General features: G+C 41.6%; 1 protein-coding gene across 1 annotated transcript in view; it reads left to right on the top strand.

Annotated features, from left to right (window-relative positions):
- Positions 1 to 16,316, top strand: part of TEK (TEK receptor tyrosine kinase) — a 151,819-nt gene that overhangs the window by 72,020 nt on the left and 63,483 nt on the right. The window contains exon 3 of the mRNA XM_073635905.1: positions 3,800 to 3,910. Within this exon, the coding sequence (XP_073492006.1) occupies positions 3,800 to 3,910 (111 nt within the window). The remainder of the gene's footprint in view (positions 1 to 3,799; positions 3,911 to 16,316) is intronic.

Below are 16,316 nucleotides of genomic sequence, written 5' to 3'. Positions count from 1 at the left end.
CTAGTATGAGTGGGGAACCCCTGATCCAATCCCTGATTCCAGGGGGGCACTTGCCCCCCTTGCGGACGCCCATAGCTATGGCTTCCTATTATGAATATATGTGCTGCACCACTTAAAGCGGTGTTAAACCCAAAACAAAATATATTATAAAATGCAGTTTACCAAGCAATAGATGTGGTGCCTGCATTCATTTTCCTTTTAGTGCTTTTTTTCCATTGTGTTCACCTAGTGACCTTGTCAGTAATATACCGCATGTATTAGAGTGCCTGCACTCTGGATGAGGGAGCACAGGGGGCACCTTTAAGGCCTGGAAGTTTTTACAGTTGCTGTTTTTGGCTTCAGACATTTTTATCTGCAGCCAGGAAACTTTCCAGCATGTTCTCCCATAGGCTGTTATCAGCGTTTTTAGGCAGGGGCATTTTCTGGCTGGAAAAAACCCAGAACTAGTGAGTTTTTAGAGGCGTTTTTGAGCTGTTTATCAGTGTTTTTGAGCCATAAGCTTTTATGGGAGTAGAGCTTTGCTAAAAAAAAAGCTTAAAACACCACAGCTAAAAAAACGCCGAAAAACGATACGGCAAAAACGCGGCAAAACTCATTCTACAGCTACAGCTTTCTACAGCTAACGCCACTGGCATTTTTATAACGTCCAGAGTGCATGAGGCGTTAAACAGCAGCATTGCCAGTCTGGGGGAAGGGGAGTGTTAGATGCACTAGCAGATTTAGATACACTAACAAATTGAATCCAAACTCCAGATAATACTTTATAAGCAGTTACAGCAACAGTTTTTTCCTTTTGGGATAAAGGTTTTATAAAAATAAATAAAAGATGATCATTTTAAGCACCCCTGTCAGTGGTAAGTAGTTTGTCTCAACCACCTAACTGCTAGCTCTGCAGGACAGCTAATTCTGTTGAAAAACAACAGACTATTTGGCAGGATCACCAAGTGAAAATAAAATAAAGAAAGCCTAAAAAAGAAAACGAATGTAACCAAAAACGAATGTAACCACCACCTCTAAGAATTAATAAGCTACAATATAATAAATATTTGCTTTTTGGTTTAATACTGCTTTAAATATAAAGGCATCTGACTGTACAGTTTTCACTTAGTATCTTTGTGAATTCCCATAGATACCTGTTGATCCTGTTAGTAAAGTAATGATGCTGCACTGCCCCTGAATTCAGAGCGGAGTTGTCGCTCTCAATGCTTGCTTATACTACGGTGTCAATCAGCACTTGGCTACCCAGTCCTGCCCACTGCATTCTGGATTGACAGCACCGCTTCTGAATCCCCCTAACCCCCTCTCTATGAGCTGCAGTGTTTGGGAGGGACAGTATTTGAGACACAAATGAATGATGATTTGGCTAAGTCTGAGAAGGTAAATGTAGCGCCCTCCCCAACCTCCAAGGGCCTGGTGGGGACCCCCAGAGGCCGTAAGGGCTGACATTCTTCCTCAGGTTGCAGGTTCCTAGGCATGGTGGGTGTTGTGCAAGGTGAAAAGATGGGCACCAGTCACTTTAAAAATGACCAAAAGAGATTTTATTTCTCTTAACAGGAGTGGTGGGAGAAAGGGGTAGGGCACAGGACACCCTTAGGCAAATGCAATAGCAAATTGGCATACTCCTTAGACAAAAATAGAACTAGGCAGACAGCTATACAGAAAAAGGAAACTAACACATGGATAAAAAAGAGAACCAGGGGCTCTGCTTGATAATATGGTGATGTCCAAGCCCGTATAAATTTAGGGACGATTGCTTACACCTATGGCATAAGAGCCGTGGTTAAGGTGCGTTCCTCTGAATTATCAAGGCATATCGCAAAAAGGGGAGGGAGAAAAAAAGATTAATTCATCAAGGAGGAACAGGCAATGGTCAAAATAATGTAAATGCTATTTATTGAAATGCTATTTACCACTGGGGCTGTACTGCTGATCACATGCAGGTACACGGAAGATAGCCTGATTTGTTGACTGGAGGTGACCTGAGCTAGAACCGGCTTCCTGACGTGAATCGCTGCATCACAGTGCTTATACCGGTTGAGATCCTACCTTTTTGTATCCCGAGTACGGGACTGTTATTTCTATCTGAGAGCTGCATTCCACCCCTCAGCACTTGCGACTCACCAAGCCAGCTACACAACACAGCTCAGCTCGATCCAACCCTCCATGGCTCATCACCTTTCACACTCAGGAACTCTCCTTCCCCGCTATCAGTGCCCTTTGGTATAGTAACATTCAGGGTGGACTTCACAGATAAGGATAACAGTGTCCAGTGCCCCAGCAGCAAGTGGGTCACCGTCAGGCCTTTCCCCTTCCCCTCTCCCCCCCTCCCCCCCCCCTGCGGTCACTTCCACACAGAGGACGCTATTTCCAGGGTTGTTGCACGGCCATCCAACCCCCTCCTCTTCCCCTCCTATCCATTACCAGCTGTTATCCTGCAACTTATTATGACCATCAGCTCTTGGTTAGATGAACCATCATAGATATCATCCTGTATTCAAGAATAGGAGGTGTTCTTGGTATATGTGCATGGTGGCCATCTGTGTTTGTTAATGACAACGTTGTCAATTTTAATATCGGTGGTGGTACCTGTTTTAAACAGTATATTTTTCTGATAGGTGTTTAAGTGATTTTTTTCAATAAATAGCATTTCCATTATTTTGACCATTGCCTGTTCCTCCTTGATGAATTAATCTTTTTTTCTTCCTCCCCTTTTTGCGATATACAGAAAAAGGGCCTTTAAGCTGAATTCAGCAATCTGTATTTCGTGGCAACTGCTGTCTCCTTGTCAGAAACCATGAATCAGACTGAGACAGAAGTACAGTTAAATCAAACTTGTCTAATAATAATATAAAAAAGGTAAACAGAGTAAATGTAGTCAAAACATAGTCAGAGTTCAGGAACCTGGAACGGATAGTCAGACAAGCCAAAACATCAGGGACCCAGAAGGAATATCAGCCAAGCAAGTCTTTAACAGGAACACAGGAGAGTGCACCTAGAGATGTGACCAAGGCGAAGGCAGAGATCATCTGGAGTGGATGGCTTAAGTAGGCAGGACCGACGAGCAGGATCATCAACAGGTGAGTCACTGTGGAGAGATAGGGACTGGCAATTAGCCGACAGCTGAGCGGCCAGCTCAGAGAAGGAAGGGCTGAGCCCAGCCCTGACACTCCTATAGCAAAAAGCTCCGCTGACTGCTACCCGCTGAATTCCTCAAGCTCAACTCAAGTTACCCGCTTGATTCCTTGGATGAGTTCTCTCCTGAAGCTTTCCCAGCCACTTCACAGTCCCCGGCTGATGAAGAGTCTCCTCTGGTCCACCTTCAGAACTCCATCCCTTTACACATGCCTCCGGCAACAAGAGTGGTTGACCCTCTGGCAACTTCCTCTGCCATGCCTCCCAGCAATGACCAGGCTGTCTTGGACAGAGCCCCTGACACACGTGGCAAGGCCCCAGGCTTCAGGCCTTCACCTCCACTGCTGCTCTACACACATCCACCCAGGCCGCAGCCCGTGTGGAAAGAACCCTGATCACCTGGCCTTCTACGAATAAATACTTTTTTCCAGGATCCTCGGCGGTCAAATAAACTTCTGCTGATTGGCTGAGAGAAGTATATATACACTCATAACCTGAATCCACTATAATTCATCACACTGATGCCAAAGGTAACAGTGCCACTTATTGACAAAAGGGAGATATTACAATTAACACCAGGAGAAATCCATTTGATTGTATTTCATCTCTGCATTTAGCTGTTTGTCTGGAATTTAGATTTAATATGACTGTTTTCTTTATTTTGCAGCTTCATTTATCCCAACTTCATTAACAGTCACTGGAAGTATAGGGGACAATATCACCCTCAGTTTTGTAAAGAAGGTTCCGACTGATGAAGATGCAGTATTTTACAAGAACAGTAAGTGGTAGAATCCTGTTCATTTCTTATTTGGCTAGAGAACTTACGCTAAGCATTATTTCAACTGGCATCCTCCAGATAAGTATATCAAACTGTGGATTTCTAGCTTATCCTTATCCATTTCTGAATGCATGGTTGTTTTCTTTGGGACATCAATGCTGTTTATATTGGGTCCGTACTGGACCCATATTTCTGTTTATGCAAAAGGAAAATTAAGAGTAAGAAATGGCAAAGACACAAGTGGGCAAATCATATATGTAGCTAAAAAGTGTAACTTTCATACTGAATTTTAAATTGGAATATCAAAGGTGAGGTTGAACCCTATTCATTTTTTTCTTTATCACTTCAATACCGGACACTTTTACCCCCTTCCTGCCAAGGCCAATTTTCAGATTTCAGCGCTGTCACAATTTGAATTACTCAGACATGCAACACTGTACTCAAATTTAATTTTTTATCAATTTTTTTTTAAAACAGATAGAGCTTTATTTTGGTGGTATTTAATCAATACTGAGTTTTTTGGGTTTTTTTGCTAAATAAATGAAAACATACTAACATTTTTGATAAAAAAAAAAAAACACTTTTCTTTTTTTCTGTTATAAAATTTTGCAAATACATAATCTTTCTTCAAAAATGTAGGGCAACGTTTCTTCTGCTTAATTTCTTTGGTAAAAATAACCTCAATTGGTGTATTCTATTTAGTCTGTATTAATACTGATTGTCGTTCTCATTTCTTGAGGCCCTAAAATGCCAAGGCATTTAGTATGAGGCTTTTTTGAAGGCTTTACAAAATTGTAATTTTTTCCCACAGTTCTTTGGAAAATAAAGAATTTACATAAAATATTTTTTCCACAAAATTGTAATTTTAACAAGTTATTTCCCACACACATCATAGGCATATTTGCAGCTACAGTCCAAAACACATTCTGCTACCCCTCCCGAAAAAGGGATACCACATGGGTGAGACTTTTTCACAGCCTAGATTCATAGAGGGGTCCAAAATCCAAGAAGCACCTTTGGGCTTTCAAGGAGCATAAATTACACATCTAATTTCCTGACTACCTATTACATTTTGTTAAGGTCCTGGAGCACCAGGGCAGTGGGAAGATATACAAAAAACACATTTTGGAAAGCAAACACCCCAAGGTATTTTCTATGAGGCATAATGAGTCTTTTGAACATGTCATTTTTTGCCACAAGTTTTTGGAAAATGTGAAAAGAAAATAATTATTTTTTGGTTTACACAAAGTTGTCAATTTATAAGATATTTCTAACACACAGTATGAACATACTAAGAATTCCACCCTAAAACACATTCTGCTATTCCTCTTGAGTATGGTGATAACACATGTGTGGCTGCACTGGAATGGCTGATCAGGACACTAATAAATCTGCATTGGCATGGCTGCACTTGCCTGACTGATCAGGGCACTAATGAAGCTACATTGGCGTGACTGCACTGGCGTGGCTGATCAGGACACCGATGAGGCTGCTATGGCGTGGCTGTATTAGTGTGACTGATCAGAACACTGATGAGGCTGCTATGGGGTGGCTGTATTAGTGTGGCTGATCAGGACACTGATGAGGCTGCAGTGGTGTGGATGACTGGTGACTGATAAGGGCTCTGATGTGGCTGCACTGTGTGCTTACATTCTGTGTAAAAATCACAGTATGTAAATACATTCTGTGATCCCGCATAGATCAGCTCTCCTTTCCTCATACGCGGTCTGTCCAAGGCACACAGCGGTCACAGAGTGCTCCCGATGCACACTCAAGGAGGCGCCGAGGAGTCGCACACATGGGAGGATGTCCAGGGACACCCTCCCAGAACTAGGGAGCTATGCTGAGGCCGTATATTGGCACTACGGTGGTCGGCAAGTGGTTAAAAGACACAAATCCATGCAGCTCTGTAATCATTAAAGTGTATGTCTAGGAAAAGCTTTTTGGTTGACATGGGGAAAGGTTAGACCCTCTGTTGAATTGTTATTGTCCACTGCATCCTTCATTAAAAATGTTTAAAATGTTTAAAACATGCAAAATAAAATACATAAAAATAACTTAAAAAACTTTAAAAGCACTCACATCCCTCTGTGCTCGCACACAAATGCAAAGACACACCTAGATCCAGCAAACATATGTACAGTTGTGCTCATAGGTTTACTTACCCTGGCAGAATTTATGATTTCTTGGCCATTTTGCAGAGAATATGAATGATAACACAGAAACTTTTCTCTCACTCATGGTTAGTGTTTGGCTGAAGCCATTTATTACCAATCAACTGTGTTTACTCTTTTTAAATCATAATGTGTGTTGCTGTCTGTTGGTGTGTGTTGCTGTCTGTTGGTGTGTGTTTGCTGTCTGTTGGTGTTTGCTGGGTTGCATTTTGGGGACTTTTCCTTTTAGTTTTTAATTTGCCTTTTGCTGTCACTTTTTAAATAGCTTTTTTTTTTTTTTCTTGTTTCATCAGTCTATCAATTAAGGGGTGTGGTTAATTGCTCACAGGTGCCTATTTAACTTGTTGTAGGACTCAGTCTGAGCGTGCTCAGTTTGAAGCTGTGGAGCTTGGTGTAAGTGGAGCTGGATTAAGTGGGAGTTAAAAACAAGAGTTAGAGTATACAAGTCTTGCTGTCTGTTGGTGTGTGTTGCTGTCTGTTGGTGTGTGTTGCTGTCTGTTGGTGTGTGTTTGCTGTCTGTTGGTGTTTGCTGGGTTGCATTTTGGGGACTTTTCCTTTTAGTTTTTAATTTGCCTTTTGCTGTCACTTTTTAAATAGCTTTTTTTTTTTTTCTTGTTTCATCAGTCTATCAATTAAGGGGTGTGGTTAATTGCTCACAGGTGCCTATTTAACTTGTTGTAGGACTCAGTCTGAGCGTGCTCAGTTTGAAGCTGTGGAGCTTGGTGTAAGTGGAGCTGGATTAAGTGGGAGTTAAAAACAAGAGTTAGAGTATACAAGTCTTGCTGTCTGTTGGTGTGTGTTGCTGTCTGTTGGTGTGTGTTGCTGTCTGTTGGTGTGTGTTTGCTGTCTGTTGGTGTTTGCTGGGTTGCATTTTGGGGACTTTTCCTTTTAGTTTTTAATTTGCCTTTTGCTGTCACTTTTTAAATAGCTTTTTTTTTTTTTTTTTTTCTTGTTTCATCAGTCTATCAATTAAGGGGTGTGGTTAATTGCTCACAGGTGCCTATTTAACTTGTTGTAGGACTCAGTCTGAGCGTGCTCAGTTTGAAGCTGTGGAGCTTGGTGTAAGTGGAGCTGGATTAAGTGGGAGTTAAAAACAAGAGTTTAAAACAGGAGGTTATAACAGGGGTCATAGTACCTGTGTAGTGTGAGTATCTGAGTGTCGTCTGAGTAGTATGTGTGGATCGTTAGTACTTGTGTATTGTGTACCTGTGTATTGTCTTGTCGTGTACCTGTGTATTGTCTTGAGTATTAGTGCCAGGAAGCTAGTTGTTAGGTAATTTGGACAGGGTAAAATCCCCAAATCCTCACCAAATTTAATAGGTACGATGCCCGGCGGGTGTGGAGAGGCGACTCTTTGTACATCTTGCCGCATGTATGCGTTCCTTGATCATCCGATCGAGGGCGAATACTGCTGTGCAAAATGTAAGCACATTGTTTCCCTGGAAGCCCAGGTTCTGAATCTGGGGAAGCAACTGTCAGCACTGAGAAGTCCCTCCATACTAAAGGTGAGCCAGGAACGTACACGGCAGGTGCCGGCAGGGGCCAGCACAGAGGCGGGTGGAGACAAAGAGGTGCAGGCACTAGCAAAGAGTAGATGGGTGACAGTCAGGAGGGGTAGAGGGGGAAGTGCCAGGGAGGCCGATCCAGGACTGGAGCATCCCAATAAGTACGCTCCATTGAGTGACATTGGTGTAACCAGTCAGGGACCAGCACTGCTGGAGATGAGGGACTCTCCTAGCTGCCAGGGGAAGAACTCCTCCAGTGAGAGTGGGGGGGCAGCAAAGGGAAAGGAAAGACAGATTCTGGTGGTAGGGGACTCAATTCTTAGAAGGACAGAGAGGGCAATCTGTAACCAAGACCTGAAGCGCCGAACAGTATGTTGTCTACCGGGCGCTCGGGTTCGGCACATCACGGATCTTGTGGACAGATTACTGGGAGGGGCTGGGGAAGACCCGGCTGTCATGGTGCACGTTGGCACCAATGACAAAGTCAGAGGCAGATGGAGTGTCCTAAAGAACGATTTTAGGGACTTAGGAGCTAAATTGAGGAAAAGGACCTCCAAGGTAGTGTTCTCAGGAATACTACCGGTACATCGAGCCACACCAGAGAGGCAGAGGGAGATTAGGGAAGTAAACAAGTGGCTGAAGAGCTGGTGTAGTAAGGAGGGGTTTGGGTTCTTGGAGGACTGGGCCGACTTCTCAGTCGGTAACCGGTACTATAGAAGGGACGGACTGCACCTAAATGAGGAGGGTGCAGATCTGCTGGGAATGAATATGGCCAAAAAGTTAGAGGGGTTTTTAAACTAGGCGATGGGGGGGAGGGTCCAGAGACAGTGATAGCCAGCGCGGAAGATATTCCAGAGGGTAGTATTGGGGGCATTAGTGGTAGGTTAACCAAAGCACAAAAACACAAGGTGAGTATAGTAGCAAGTCCAAGTTGCAATCTTGAAACACCCAATACGAGGACAATATGCGACCGGTCTAAACTATGTGGCATGTTCACCAATGCCAGGAGCCTGGCGGACAAGATGGGTGAACTAGAGATACTGTTGTACAAGGAGGATTTGGATTTTGTGGGAATTTCAGAGACCTGGTTCAACAGCTCTCATGATTGGCTGGCAAACATTCAAGGGTATACCCTATACCGCAAGGACAGAGAGGGTAAAAAAGGGGGAGGGGTATGCCTATATATCAAGAATAATGTACAAGTGAATGTGAGAGATGACATCACTGAGGGGGCTAGGGAGGAGGTGGAATCTTTATGGGTAGAGCTCCAAAGGGATGAAGCTAAGGGGAAAATAATACTGGGAGTATGCTATAGGCCCCCTAACCTGAGGGAGGAAGTGGAGACGGATCTCCTATTACAAATTGGATTAGCAGCAAGGATGAGAAGTGTTATCATAATGGGGGATTTTAATTATCCAGACATAGACTGGGCGGAGGGAACCGCGCATTCAGTTAAGGCTCGCCAGTTCCTTAGTGTCTTGCAGGACAATTTTATGGGTCAGATGGTAGATGCACCAACTAGAAATAAAACATTACCAGATCTACTGATTACCAACAATACAGACCTGATAACAGATGTGGAAATACGGGGCAATTTAGGTAACAGTGATCACAGGTCAATTAGTTTCAGTATAAATCACACAAATAGGAGACATGAAGGGAACACAAAGACACTGAATTTCAAAAGAGCCAACTTCCCTAAACTACAAACCTTGCTAAAAGGCATAAATTGGGATAAAATATTAGGAACAAAGAATACGGAGGAGAGATGGGTTTGCTTTAAGAGCATATTAAATAAGGGCATTAGCCAATGTATCCCATTGGGTAATAAATTTAAAAGAGCGAACAAACATCCTGGATGGCTTAACTCCAATGTAAAAATGCATATAAAAGCAAAGGAGAAGGCCTTCAAAAAATACAAGGTTGAGGGATCATCCACAGCATTCAGAATTTATAAAGAATGCAATAAGAAATGTAAGGGTGCAATTAGGATGGCTAAGATAGAACATGAAAGACACATAGCGGAGGAGAGCAAAAAAAATCCCAAGAAATTCTTTAAGTATGTAAACAGTAAAAAAGGGAGGACAGACCATATTGGCCCCATAAAGAATGAGGAAGGACATCTGGTTACAAAGGATGGGGAGATGGCAAAGGTATTGAATTTATTCTTCTCCTCAGTCTTCACGAGTGAATCGGGGGGCTTCAGTAACCAAAACTGCAGTGTTTATCCTCATGACACAACACAGGAAGCACCTACATGGTTAACAGAGGACGGAATTAAAATTAGACTTGAGAAACTTAACATTAATAAATCACCGGGACCAGATGGCTTGCATCCGAGGGTACTTAGGGAACTCAGTCAGGTGATTGCCAGACCGTTGTTCCTAATTTTTACAGACAGTCTATTGACTGGAATGGTACCAGCTGATTGGAGAAAAGCCAATGTAGCACCAATATTTAAAAAGGGCCCAAAAAACATCCCTGGGAATTACAGACCAGTTACCTAACATCAATAGTATGTAAACTCTTGGAGGGGATGATAAGGGACTATATACAAGATTTTAGTAATAAGAATGATATCATTAGCAGTAATCAGCATGGATTCATGAAGAATCGTTCTTGCCAAACCAATCTATTAACCTTCTATGAGGAGGTGAGTTGCCATCTAGATAAAGGAAGGCCCGTAGACGTGGTGTATCTGGATTTTGCAAAAGCATTTGACACAGTTCGCCATAAACGTTTACTGTACAAAATAAGGTGCGTTGGCATGGACCATAGAGTGAGTACATGGATTGAAAACTGGCTACAAGGGCGTGTTCAGAGGGTGGTGATAAATGGGGAGTACTCAGAATGGTCAGGGGTGGGTAGTGGGGTTCCCCAGGGTTCTGTGCTGGGACCAATCCTATTTAATTTGTTCATAAACGACCTGGAGGATGGGATAAACAGTTCAATCTCTGTATTTGCAGACGATACTAAGCTAAGCAGGGCAATAACTTCTCCGCAGGATGTGGAAATCTTGCAAAAAGACCTGAACAAATTAATGGGGTGGGCGACTACATGGCAAATGAGGTTCAATGTAGAAAAATGTAAAATAATGCATTTGGGTGGCAAAAATATGAATGCAATCTATACACTGGGGGAGAACCTCTGGGGGAATCTAGGATGGAAAAGGACCTGGGGGTCCTAGTGGATGATAGGCTCAGCAATGGCATGCAATGCCAAGCTGCTGCTAATAAAACAGAATATTGGCATGCATTAAAAGGGGGATCAACTGCAGAGATAAAACGATAATTCTCCCGCTCTACAAGACTCTGGTCCGGCTGCACCTGGAGTATGCTGTCCAGTTCTGGGCACCAGTCCTCAGGAGGGACGTACTGGAAATGGAGCGAGTACAAAGAAGGGCAACAAAGCTAATAAAGGGTCTGGAGGATCTTAGTTATGAGGAAAGGTTGCGAGCACTGAACTTATTCTCTCTGGAGAAGAGACGCTTGAGAGGGGATATGATTTCAATTTACAAATACTGTACTGGTGACCCCACAATAGGGATACAACTTTTTCGCAGAAGAGAGTTTAATAAGACTCGTGGCCACTCATTACAATTAGAAGAAAAGAGGTTTAACCTTAAACTACGTAGAGGGTTCTTTACTGTAAGAGCGGCAAGGATGTGGAATTCCCTTCCACAGGCGGTGGTCTCAGCGGGGAGCATTGATAGCTTCAAGAAACTATTAGATAATCACCTGAATGACCGCAATATACAGGGATATGTAATGTAATACTGACACATAATCACACACATAGGTTGGACTTGATGGACTTGTGTCTTTTTTCAACCTCACCTACTATATAATGACAACAGAAACTACCCAAATGACCCTCATCAAAAGTTTACATACCCCAGTTATTAATACCATGTATTGCCCACTTTAACATCAATGACAGCTTGAAGTCTTTTGTGGTATTTGTGGATGAGGCTCTTTATCTTCTCAGATGGTAAAGCTGCCCATTCCTCTTGGCAAAAAGCCTCCAGTTCCTGTAAATTCTTGGGCTGTTTTGCATGAACTGCAAGTTTGAGATCTCCCCAGAGTGGCTCAGTGATATTAAGGTCTGGAGACTGAGATGGCCACTCCAGAACCTTCACTTTATTCTGCTGTAGCCAATGACAGGTCAACTTGGCCTTGTGTTTTGGATCATTGACATGTTGGAATGTCCAAGTACGTCCCATGCACAGCTTCCTGGCTGATGAATGCAAATGTTCCTCCACTATTTTTAGATAACATACTGCATTCATCTTGCCATCAGTTTTGACCAAATTTCCTGTGCCTGTGTAGCTCACACATCCTCAAAACATCAGCGATCCACCTCCATGTTTCACAGTAGAAATGGTGTACCTTTCATCATAGGCCTTGTTGACTCCTCTCCAAATGAAGCGTTTATGGTTGTGGGGAAAAACCTCAATATTGGTCTCATCACTCCAAATGACTTTGTGCCAGAAGGTTTGAGGCTTGTCTCTGTGCTGTTTCGCGTATTGTAAGCGGGATACTTTGTGGCATTTACGTAGAAAATTTTCTGGTGACTCGACCATGTAGCCCATCTTTCTTCAAGTGCCTCCTTATTGTGCATCTTGAAACAGGCACATCACATGTTTTCAGAGAGTCCTGAATTTCACCTGAAGTTATTTGTGGGTTTTTCGTTGCATCTCGGACAATTTTCCTGGCAGTTGCGGCTGAAATTTTAGTTGGTCTACCTGACTGTGGGTTGGTTTCAGCAGAACCCCTCATTTTCCACTACTTGATTAGAGTTTGAACACTGCTGATTGGCATTCTTAATTCATTGGATATCTTTTTATATCCCTTTCCTGTTTTATAAAGTTCAACTACCTTTTCCCGCAGATCCTTTGACAATTCTTTTGCTTTCCCCATGACTCAGAATCCAGAAAAGTCAGTGCAACACAAAGATGCAAGTGTCTGTCAGGAGTCCAGAAGCTCATTGACCTTTTATACAGACACACTAATTACAAGCAAACAGATCACAGGTGAGGATGGTTACCTTTAATAGACATGTGCATTCGTTTTCGTCCGAATTTCAGGTATTTTCGTTATCGTTTTAACAAATGATAACGAACGTGCAGAATCCAAAAACTGAAAGATCCAACATAAACAAATGCTTTATTTTCGTTTTCGTTGCGACAACAGTTCGATACACATAGAAGATTCGACATGACGCTGACAATAGTGATCTGTGTCCATCGAACCTGTGGACGAATGTGCCTAACCTTAGCTCTATTAGTCCAAGATTATTCTACATAGAGAGAAAAGATTCGATATAGAGAGAAAAGATTCAACATTATAGAGACAATAGCAAAAAAGGTCGAATGTGCCTAACCTAACTCTATTAGTCCAAGATTATTCGACATAGAGAGAAAAGATTCCACATGAAGATTCGATTTATGGTCAAATGCTCCACCCATAGGCTATAGAAGAATTCTAATGTTGTTTGAAGAGTAATAATAATTAATAAATATAATTATTACTAGTGTCATACAACATTAGAATTCTACTATAGCTTGTAGGCGGAACATTCGACCGGAAATGTACGATTGCGTCAGTGTACAGTTTAGCTGCTCCGTCGAATCTTCTTAGAACATTCAACAGACACCACAAGCCTTCAATGACAGATTCGACCTTAATTATTTTAGATTTTCGTACGAATGCATTTTTTAACGAAACAAAATATATAAAAACAAATTTCAGGAGTAACTAAATAAATTTAAATAAATATTTATTTATTTTTTGGACGAAAACGAAATTCCGAAACAAAATATTTCAGTGTGCACATGTCTAACCTTTAATAGCCATTCAAATCCCTTTGTGTCAACTTGTGTTCATGTTATCAGGCCAAAATCACAAGGGTATGTAAACTTTTGATCAGGGTCATTTGGATAGTTTCTGTTGCCATTATGATTTAAAAAGAGTAAACACAGTTGATTGATAATAAATGACTTCAGCCAAACACTAACCATGAGTGAAAGAAAAGGTTTTGTGTTATCATTCATATTCTCCTGAAAAATGGCCAAGAAATCATAAATTCTGCCAGGGTATGTAAACTTAGGAGCACAACTGTATATGGTGATTTCACCACATATGTGAGGTATGGTCGTGAACGTTGGAGAGAAATAATTCTAGTGCCAGTGTTCATGTTTAAAGCATTAATAAGCCAAAATGCAAACATTTATTATATTGCAGCTTACCAATTCTTAGATGTGATGGCTGCATTAGTTTTATGCTTTCTTTCTATTTTCATCTGGTGATCTGGTCAGTAAGTCTGTTGTTTTTCAAAAGAACAAGCCCTTTTGCAGATGTATCAATTACATGGATGAGACAAGCTATTCAACACTGGCAGAGGTACTTACGATGATCAGTTTTATTTATTTATGGAAAACTTTTATCCTAAACGGGAAAAACTGTTTGTTGTAACTGCTTAAAAAGTGTTAACCAGAGTTTGGTTTCAATTAGTTAGTGTATTTAAATCTGCTAGTACATCTAACACCATGTCTAATGACTGCTAAGCTGCAGTATATTATGATTTGGGTTTTGGGTTTACTACCATAAACCCACTACTACTTAGGTACTGTAGTTTGTCATCATTTCAAAGGCATATGCAATTTTAAATCTTGACATGTTTGTTATCTCTTTACTTGACACAACATCATATTTTATATTTTACTAAAAAATTGGATATTATATTGCATTTGTGTGCACAAAAATTCATGCAAATGTATTTTTAATATGTGTTATGTGTCTGATAAATGACTAGCATGCGTATCGTATGAAGTGCATTTTTTTATTTTTCTAGCGTATGTGAAAAATTACAAATTTGCCCAGGATAGCTAATGGATATGACTTTGAAGCAAAAAATCAGTAACAACTAATAGCATGGTGGGGCGCAGTTATGTATAGAGATAAAAAGATATGATAATTCATTGGGTTTTAGTTAGAATCTGGCAAGTATATAACCACATTGTTAATCCCATGGTCACACATTCTGAGCCAGGATAAATTGTTGCAAAACTAACATCATTTTTGGAAGAACTTGCAGATTATTGTTTTCCATGAACGCAGTACAGTAACAGTAATAACAATAGCGAAAAGTTCAAAGTTTAGATCACACCCTAGTACACCCCAGTACATGAGTACATTTCATGAGCCTGTCATGTTTGTAATTGCTTTCTGTTATAACTACACAAAAAAAGATTTTAAAGTCTAGGACAGGTTCTGTTGCTGCATAGAACCAACACTAGACATAGGCTAAAAATGTTTGTCAACAACATTAACATATAACTGGCTGTAGATCAGTTTTAAAATCAGATCGATATCAAAACTCTTGATTTGTATGCCCTGGGTCAATGACTCAAAGTATGGAATTGATTTGATCACCATGGCAGCCTCCATATTTCTAATGGGACAAGTTTAATACGTTGTACTATATAGGTAAACCCTTTTAAATATGAACATGGTTTTTAATGGTAAACCCCATATTCAGTAAAATGTCTATAACGCATCGATTGAGAAACAACAGCAGGGGTGCACTATACCCACTATTTTTATTCAAAACTATATAACACTCATAATGTAGAAAATGAAAGGAAGTCATAAGGATGCCAAGTGTATAAACTTATAGGGCACTAATTCTGCATTCCCTTCATTTTCTTCATTATGAGTTCTAGACAGCTATGAATAAAAGTTTTAGTGGGTTTGGTACATGGGTATAGCACACCCTGCTGTTGTTTCTCTATTAATATTTGCCACATAAAGACCAATGTTACAATATAAGTAGGGTTGTCCCGATACCACTTTTTTAGGACCGAGTACAAGTACCGATACTTTTTTTCAAGTACTTGCCGATACCGATTACCGATACTTTATTTTTTAATGTCACGTGACAGTGGGTTTTTTTGTTTTTTTTTTAACAATGCTTTCTTTTTTGGGGGGGGGGGGGGGGGGGATGAACGGTGTCTGTGTGTTTTGTTTTTTTTATTTACAATTTTACATTTTTACAATAATATTTTTTTTGTTCTTTATTGCAATATGTGTTTTTTTTTTTTTTTTTTTTTAATCAGCCCTGTTGGGGGGCTTTGGTGAGATATCAGGGGTCTTAACAGACCTCTGATATCTCCCCCTTGAGACAGAGAAAGAGACAGAGGATAGAGATTTCCCAGTCCCTTTCTCTGCAGCCTCAACTGCACTGAGAATTAATGGAGAGAAGACAGCAGCTCCTCTCCATTCATAAACTGAGACATCGTAATCACAGGAGATTACAATGTTTCAGTTATGTGAATGGACAGAGTCAGCTGACTCTGTCCATTCACAAAGGAAGGAGGAGGACAGCAGAACTGAGGGGACAGCGGAGAGGCACAGCAGAACGGAGGGGACAGCGGAGAGGCACAGCAGAACGGAGGGGACAGTGGAGAGGCACAGCAGAACGGAGGGGACAGCGGAGAGGCACAGCAGAACGGAGGGGACAGAGAAGGAGAGGGGGACAGCGGAATGGAGGAGACAGCGGAGAGGCACAGCAGAACGGAGGGGACAGAGAAGGAGAGGGGGACAGCAGAACGGAGGGGACAGCGGAGAGGCACAGCAGAACGGAGGGGACAGAGAAGGAGAGGGGGACAGCGGAACGGAGGGGACAGCGGAGAGGCACAGCAGAACGGAGGGGACAGAGAAGGAGAGG

This window comes from Aquarana catesbeiana, linkage group LG01 (genome assembly GCF_042186555.1).
Source record: "Aquarana catesbeiana isolate 2022-GZ linkage group LG01, ASM4218655v1, whole genome shotgun sequence".
Classification (NCBI taxonomy): Eukaryota; Metazoa; Chordata; class Amphibia; order Anura; family Ranidae; genus Aquarana; species Aquarana catesbeiana.
Note: the sequence above shows the minus strand (reverse complement) of the source record. Positions and strands in the feature narration are given on the sequence as shown.